Source organism: Diadema antillarum, unplaced genomic scaffold, assembly GCF_040938485.1.
Source record: "Diadema antillarum isolate AM-2024a unplaced genomic scaffold, OU_Dant_1.0 seq00002066_RagTag, whole genome shotgun sequence".
NCBI lineage: Eukaryota > Metazoa > Echinodermata > Echinoidea > Diadematoida > Diadematidae > Diadema > Diadema antillarum.
Window position 1 is genome coordinate 107,665 of NW_027272713.1, and position 8,228 is coordinate 115,892.

At 39.9% G+C, this 8,228-nt stretch overlaps 1 protein-coding gene across 1 annotated transcript; it reads right to left on the reverse strand.

The window, feature by feature from the left end:
• Positions 1-240: 240 nt before the first annotated feature.
• Positions 241-7,419, reverse strand: LOC139713795 (kin of IRRE-like protein 1). The gene has a single exon (XM_071625498.1). It carries the CDS (start codon positions 7,331-7,333, stop codon positions 5,993-5,995), a length of 1,341 nt encoding a protein of 446 aa, XP_071481599.1. The 5' UTR covers positions 7,334-7,419; the 3' UTR covers positions 241-5,992.
• Between the last annotated feature and the right edge of the window lie 809 nt (positions 7,420-8,228).

The window sequence follows — 8,228 nt, forward strand, 5'->3', positions numbered from 1 at the left end:
GGCTCTTTCTTACATGGTTGCAGATGTAATCATTGGGTATTGCTAAAAAGCACAATGCTTTATGTAAAACAACACACACAGATATCATTCATTGACAGGATTTGATAAGTGACGGAAATACACAGACAGATAGTTTATGTACAAAATCCGCAACAAACATTCATTAACCAACACACGTGCACAACAGGAGAATTCACAATAACCCTTTGATTTATAAACATGGTATAATCTTGCATCTCATTGAAATTTATTCAAAATAATATTACATATTTGGTGATTTGACAAATAACTTACCAACATCTGAACACTGAGTCTAGTAACAATTTTAGCATCTGAATATAGCGGCATTTATGTGACTGACAATAGTTACATCAGCTGAATATAAAAAACAGAACAAAGTGATATATCTCCACAAAATTGTTCACTTTGAAGAATACAATAAAAACAGATCAAATAATGCCATTGCATTTACTACTGTATATTAAGACCATTCCATCCTATTACTGGCAAAAGGAAGGAAGATGAGTTGTTACTATTCTGAATGATATTCTTATAATTCTGCTTCTTCATTCTCCATCAAATATAATTCATAAATGTATTGCCTTGTGCAAAGATGCTCTTGTAAAGCTGTCTTGAAACGTTTATCATTTTCTATCAGTGAGATTTTCTCATCGATGTTGCTAGTGATGCAAAAATTAGCCCCAGGAAGGATTCAACTTTTGTCAGCCGATCAAGATGTTTGACCAACGAATGCTCTTGAAATACAATTTTCCACAAGGTCTTGTTGTCATGGTAACCATCTATTGCTCTCTTTGTTTCTTGCAAATGTATGGAGAAAATTCTCGCCCCCTCATTTTGTTCAAATACTTCAGAGTACTTTCATTTGTGAATATGATGATAATAAATGTGATATTTGCAACAGCATTAACATCATCTTATCTTTGCCTTGTATCTAGCAAACTGTAGGAGGTGGACCGTTCTCTTTCCAAGGATACCTCATCGCCGAGGCTGACCAAGAGGGATGTGTGGTGTACACGTATCCATGTCTCATGTAACGTAAGTCCTTCTGTTATTAAAGAAAACATATCTTATATCCTTCCTTCTGCAACATCTGAGTATGCTATGTCTTTGAAATACATCCTCCCACTTCCTCCCCCCCCCCACACACACTTTAACCCTCTTCAGACCTATGTGTGAATAACCCTTTCTATCTTTAGCAGTATACTTGGCAACAGTTATATGAGCATTGATACGTCACAAACTTTCATCTTGTTAAGAGAGTGGGCATCATTTCTTTCTATAGTGGCAGTACAAATATGAAATCTGTGAAATCCTTGTAGCAATCTGTGTAAATGTCAGATTCAGGGAAAATCTCGGTTGCAACGACCACACATATGTAGTTACGGCAGAAAACATTGAGATTATTTTTGCTTTGTTTTTTCTAAATAATTATGTACCATAAGCATGCTAAATGCAGAGTATGGCCAAATACACTCATTCATTTGTCCCTGTAATGGCACATATTACAAAAAGAAAGGAATGGTGTAAAAGAAATCTATACATTAAACCAGGTCCCTTGTGAGAGTTTGTGATGACTTAACACTTTTTTTTTACATAAACTGTATAGCCAGCCATACATCAATTAATCTGACAGTCCTGAAAAAACAAAACAACAACAACAGGAGAAAAGAAATATTGATTAACTTATTCTCGGAAGACTAAAGTTAAACTTCCTGGAACTGATTGCAAATTACTGATATTGGTCTGATGCTGATATTATTTGCACCACAATCATGTAATAAACACATTATCCTGTCATTGCATCTTAGCGTACTTCCTGTAGAATAGCATTGTGGGTACGATACAAGCTGTGACCCCCTGAAGTGTGATAACACATGTGTGATTTCAGAGTGCACGCATACAAAGTTACAGCTCATTGCGTAGTATTCGTGTTACTATACATGGTTTATATTGATCAAAATCCTTTTTGTGTTTTGGTCACAGATGGTCCTTTCTCATGCCTCGAGTGAGCCTAAACTTCCATGTCTTTGTGTATGTATACTATTAGAGAGAATTACAAAACCAAGAAGAAACTCTTCATTGTGCCTCATGATATCCACAATATCTCATTTTCATGCCTTTAGATTTTAAGGCCTGCCCAATACAATGCTTGAAACTCTGTCACTGGCTCACTGTATAAACCTGGTGTTGCAAACAAATTCAAACAAGGTAGATAAAAAAGCTGTCAGTCTTTCAGCTCTCGATTTGCGAAGAACAGCGACTATTAGGCATACAGGTTTGCTTTTACAACTTTTTTCACTGCTTTCTTTGGATGACATAAATATTGCCAATAGCTCACTCAAGAACTGAGCATCGTTGGCAGTATAGGAGCATCCAAAGATTTTTGTTTTCTCGCCTGCACAAGTTCTGCTCTATCTGGCATGATACATCCACCAAGTGCATATTGAATGGTCCATTGTTTTCCAAAGATTACAATGTAGCTCAGTTTACAAAAATGCTATCATACTGTGAGTTTTCTTTTTTATTCTGTTAGACCTTGAAGGAGCAATGAAAAAGCATAAATAAAATGATGTAAATGCCAATGCAGAAATGTAAAATTTGTTTTGGGTTATAGTTACAATTGCATGACTGAGTGTATTGTAGTATTTAAAGTTGTAAATACAATTATTTACAAATCAATTGTTCTCAGAACCAGCCCTTTTGAAACATTGATCTTGTGATATTTCTTTATGTAGCCTTGTTTTCTTTGAATACACAGCTTCATAGAGAACATCTCACCATCAAATTCATTTCAGTAGCCCGGAAAAAATTACAGTGAGTGATTAACCACCAGGCATATGGGATCATGGTATTTGATTAAGTCAAAACACTGTCAGAGAAGATACAGAGTATGCGTACCATCAGTCGAAAACACAGGAGGGTGCAATGACGTACTGTCTTCACGCTTGCTTTTGCGTGAATCTTCCTATCTATACCCATCCAGTAGGCATTTTCATAAAATTTACTTAAAAGCAAAGACCGCAAAGGAATCACCTACCAATAGCATGCTCAGATGACACTAAGACTGGTAACCAAGGTAACACAGGTGAAAATTTATGAAAGGAAATAACCTTCTAAACAGGGTGGCATGTACATGGAGTCTTCTAGTAATCACTGCAAGAAGGCACTGTTAAATATCCAGGGGATGTGAAAGTCATTCACTCTGCCTTTTATAAGTTTTTGCCTCTTCTGATGTTCCATTCTGTGGCATGCGAAGTTAGCATAGCTACTGCATGTCTGTCTTACTATGTCTTTCATGATGCTCCTATTAAAGCCTCCCCGGCTGCGTTCAGCATTCACATACTGGTTGGAAATCGCGGAAATCAGAAATGGCACTTCTGACTCTGTAGCTTCATTGGAAAGGTGGCAGTGAGTGGGGAGGACTCCGCATGGATGGGGAGATTGACAAAACACGGTAAAGGGAGGGGGAAAAAAATTGTATGACTTAACCAGACCAAAACCGAATTTCATTCTGAAGTCGTTGATGATGCCCCCGCCAGCTGTTTCATTGAGCGCTGCGTGTAGGGGAGACGATACTCGACCCGTGGAAAACCCATCCCAGATCAGTTACGCTCTCTCTCTTAATCAAAATCCTAGCTGGGCTTAATTTGAGCACCAGCCCTGGATGAGCGTGACTGAATCATATTAAATAAGTACCAATTTTCAGGAAATCATTTTCATTAGGAAGGACCTTAAAGAGACACCAAGATGACTGTGAAACAAGACTTTAGCGAGAAAACAAGGAACAACTTTTTATGACCAGTAGACCCGTAGACTTTTATCCTTTTGCCATGTTATTGTATTATTGGATTAATTACAGTTTCTGTGTTCTCTCATTACAGAAAAGAGACAATTTGTTGCAGTTGGCATGATTCTTGCAAGATACAACGACAACATAAAATATCAGCGCTTTTCAATCCAGTGCACTCCACACTTAGCATCATGCTACATCCCAAGTGCATATAATATGTTTGTTGTCTCTTGTACAGTTCACTTTAAGTCTTTCTCGTAATATACCACATCGCTTTATTGCAAATATATACAATTGCACCTATAAAGATACATCAGCTAACGTATATACACCTGATCCAATGCTGTCTTGCCTGACAAACGTGATAATATACCATTATTTTGATTCTCACGCCTGTCTTTGTCAACTCTTATTTCACAGTTGTCGCTGCGTAGATGTCTGTTGAATTCATTGCAATAACACGGATGGCGAGGGAACGATACCCTCTCTCTCTCTTGAAACAATCCCTTTAATAAGTGATGAGCGAAATTAATTTTTCATGACAAATAGTGCAGATGTTGTCGTAATCTGATCCCCAAAGCTCGAGCTCCTGAATATTGCACGCAACGATGACGAGCTGTTGGATATCTTTTTTTTTTTTAGTATGTGTGTGTGTGTGTGAAGGAAGACATTGGTCACGATTGTCCACCACTGTCAAAGCTGGGAAATCTCTTAAACAATTATTTCATCACAGCCGATAAGGAAACAAGAGGTATGCGTGAATGAAGTGACTGGGGGAGAATTGAAAAATGGCCTGCCTCTGTGACGACTTTATTACCGACATGAATTGAATATCCATGCTTGAAAACTGGAGCAAGGATTTATGGGAGAAAAAAAAAACCCGAGAACTTGACTTGAATAGCACTGTTTTAGATATCAAAGTGAAAATAACAAGTTCAATACAAATTCATGTCAAGAGCTTAAAGTAGTGGTGTGTTGAGATATTTTGACTTTGGTGTGGTAAATCATTATCAAAATGAAGTAATTTGCTGCAATTTCTATTAACGACACTAATGTGAGAGTTAATAGAGAGTTTAACAATTACTTGTAGAGACTCCTAAGGTAAGCAATCAAAATATAACTGGTGTGTCTTGAGGTAAACAATAAAGTGATTTGGTCATGACAAATTTAGCATGGAATGTTAAAAAAAGAAGTGTTTACTCTACCTTAGTTGTAAAAATAAATTATTGAGATACACAAGCTGATAGGCACAAGTAGGATTATTTTTTTTTCTCTCTCTATTAAACAAGGTATGGTATGACTACAAATGTCAGGTGTTCTCTACATAACAGTGCTCAATTAGGAGTAAATATGAAGATGATTAACACACTAAACTATAGAGAGTATTGTCTGATAAATAGACAATGTTAATTTTGACCAGGAAAGTATGTGAGCAAATACTTTTCTATTGCTAGGATAATGCATGAAACGTACATCCTGACAAATGTGCTTGCTCATGTAGGCAAGATTTATATTGATTTTCATATAAATGCAAATAATCAAATCATTTTTTTTTGAAGCTGGATACCATATTTAATCTCAATTTAAGTGTACAAAAGTTGATCAAATCAAACTTCTCTTTGAAAATAAGTGTCTGAATTGTACATTTACGTATTTACATACAGTGTAGTATACACAAATACAGATTTAAAAGTCTCTTTTATAATATTCATATTGTGTGTGATAAGTGAATCAAAGGATTGCATGATCCTATTAACATGCAGCCACATAAAAAATCTTCAAAGCTCAGTAGATATCTCCATAACGTCTGTTGAAGAGAGAGATCCATTAATGCTGAAAAGGTAAAGCTGGTTAATTTCCTTCATTTCAAATCAGAGCTGATAATGTTTGTTCAAAGTGCTAACAGTCGATAGCTCAGCATTATAACTACAAGTAAAGCTGATTTGCTATGTGCTGGGGAATCTACATCAGAGTAATCCAAACATACGCGTCTTGTCTTTTCAAGGTTATGTGTAAGTGGGCTAACAGCTTTTGAAGTGGGAGGTTGGTCACCGTTTTGCATGTTTCACATCCAGCAAGATAGTAGTAAGTCAGAGACATTTTTTTTTTTATAATCTAGTCAAGGTTTACCCTTTTTAGTTGATTGTGTCATTTACCAAGCTTGCTTTGCTAGCTCATCAGTCAAATCTGCATGGTGTACGTTCCATCGTCCCAGTCTTGACCAATCTCCTGGTACGGTGGGTCCTCCTCCTCGACGTGTGGCACTTGAACACTGACATTTCTCTGCCACACCGGCCGATTTGTTCTCTGCCACGTGGACAGCTCTTTTAAATGATCTTTTGGCTCAAAGTATATACTCGTTTGGTCCCAAATGGGCCTTTCGTTGGGGCCGTAGTTGGGCCCGAATGTGGAACCGTACACGCTGCCGTCGTACGTTCCCTTGTGCTGGACAGGGAAACATCTGCAGAGGTAGCCGAGAGTGATGACCAACACGATCAGGATGAGGAGACCGATGATGCCGATGATGATGGCCAGGATTTCAGGGTTGAGGGTCACGTTTTCTCCCGTCCCCATTCCAGGCTGGTAGGGTGGGATGTCTGTGGATGTCTTTGGCCTGCTTGTCGGGCTGGTCAAGATGGTCACTCTGGGATTTTCTGTTGTTTCCACACGTTCTGGGAGAACGGTCATCAACACACTTGCCGACGTGCTTCCGACCGTATTACTAACATTGCATGTGATTGTAGTACCATTGTCACTTTTGCGTGCAGTGATTATTAGATGCCTTTTGTCGCTTTCAAATCTTGTTCTTTCTTCCGGTATCTGAGGAGAAATTATCCACTCGTATTGGCCGGGTGGGTTTGCTTCGGCATTGCACTGGAACATAACCTCCTCATCAGGATAGACCAGTTCAGTTTGTCTCTCCAGCTCCACCCTTGGTTTGTATATGACATTAAGTGGACCAAGGGAACAGAGCGGAACATAGTCACTGTCTGCAGCACTGCTCAAATGGCACTCAAAGAAGGCCCCATTTAGACTCGAGTCTGCCACGAACGTGTGCCTCAGAGATCGGAATCCCGTCTCTGTGTCGTCGTAGTCCACTTGGGAAATGGTTTTTATGCCCCTCTTCCAGGTCAGAGTGACAGGGGGGTTAGCGCGCTCAGATTTGCATGCAATCGTTGCTGACTCACCCTCGGTAAAGTTTGGCTTGGCGAGCGGTAAGCACTCCGGGTATGTGTTGGCGGGCAGATTGTAGACCTCCAGCCGAGCCGCCTCTGACCGGAGCACCTCCTGCACCTCCCCGTGGTCGAGACTGTTCACCTGACATCGGTAGCTGTGATCGTCCGAAGGTGAAACGGCCGAAATGTGCAGGTTATACTGGCCGGAGTTTGCATTGACCATGATGGCGTAACGGCTCGGGTCGAGCTGGTGACCGACGATGACCGTGCCGTTGCTGAGCAATATTCCGCTGCGATACCACAGCACCACATGGTACGGCTGGAGGTTGCTGACAGTGCAGGCCATCGTTGCTGACCTGCCTTCCAAGACTGCGAAGCGCTGGGGCTCCTGAATGAAAGTGATGGTAGAGCACAAAGTGGCTGTCACTAGCTGCAACAGGAGCAGAACTTGCCTAAACATGGCTGCCCATGCAACATGCCGCACCCCCTTCATCGTTGGACAGGCAGGGATGGTCAACGGCTTCATGAGAAAACTGGTAGAAAAGTTCCTCTTCTTTCCTTCCCGATGCTATGAGAACATATCGCTCATTCCCAAATGCCGAAATAATCAAATCCACAGTATTCCAGCAGGCTCACTTCACTCTGGCTTAATCCATTGATGACTCCATATGTTTTCCAACAAATGATTCAGATGTCTCCACATTTGTATTCCATAAGGTTACATGGCTTTCACAAAATGGTTTGAAGCTTCCATATGCATGTCACAAATTAACACTTTTTTGCAGCAGTAATCGCTTATTCCACTGTGATCTGGAGAAGAAATATATGATCCCCTCGCATCACAGAGCCTTGTTTCTGCTTTTGTCTTGGTTACCTAGCGAACTGCATCGTGCATATGCTGAAGATGACCGGCATTTCCAGAAAAGGCAAAAAATTGCGATATAATTTACACAAGATCAGCTTAAAAACGGAGTAGATATCATTGGCTGAAAACGCAGTGAAATTCTCTGTAATCCGTGCTCAGTGCCAAATGTGTGGTGTTTCGCCGTGAGAAAAGTCCGACGACAATCGCATCTGTATTGTTGTAGAAACGTGGAGAGAAAAGAGGCAAACATGTGCGAGATTAGTCATCTAGTCTCTGGCATAATTAGCCGATAAACAACAACAGTCTGTCACCAAAATGTTGTTTACGAAGAAAAGACGCTGAAAACTGTAGCAGGTTTTAGAAGCAAACCAAGGCA

Excerpts from the sequence above, each read along its gene's own strand:
- LOC139713795 (XM_071625498.1), bottom strand. The coding sequence starts at position 7,333 with ATGGCCTGCACTGTCAGCAACCTCCAGCCGTACCATGTGGTGCTGTGG.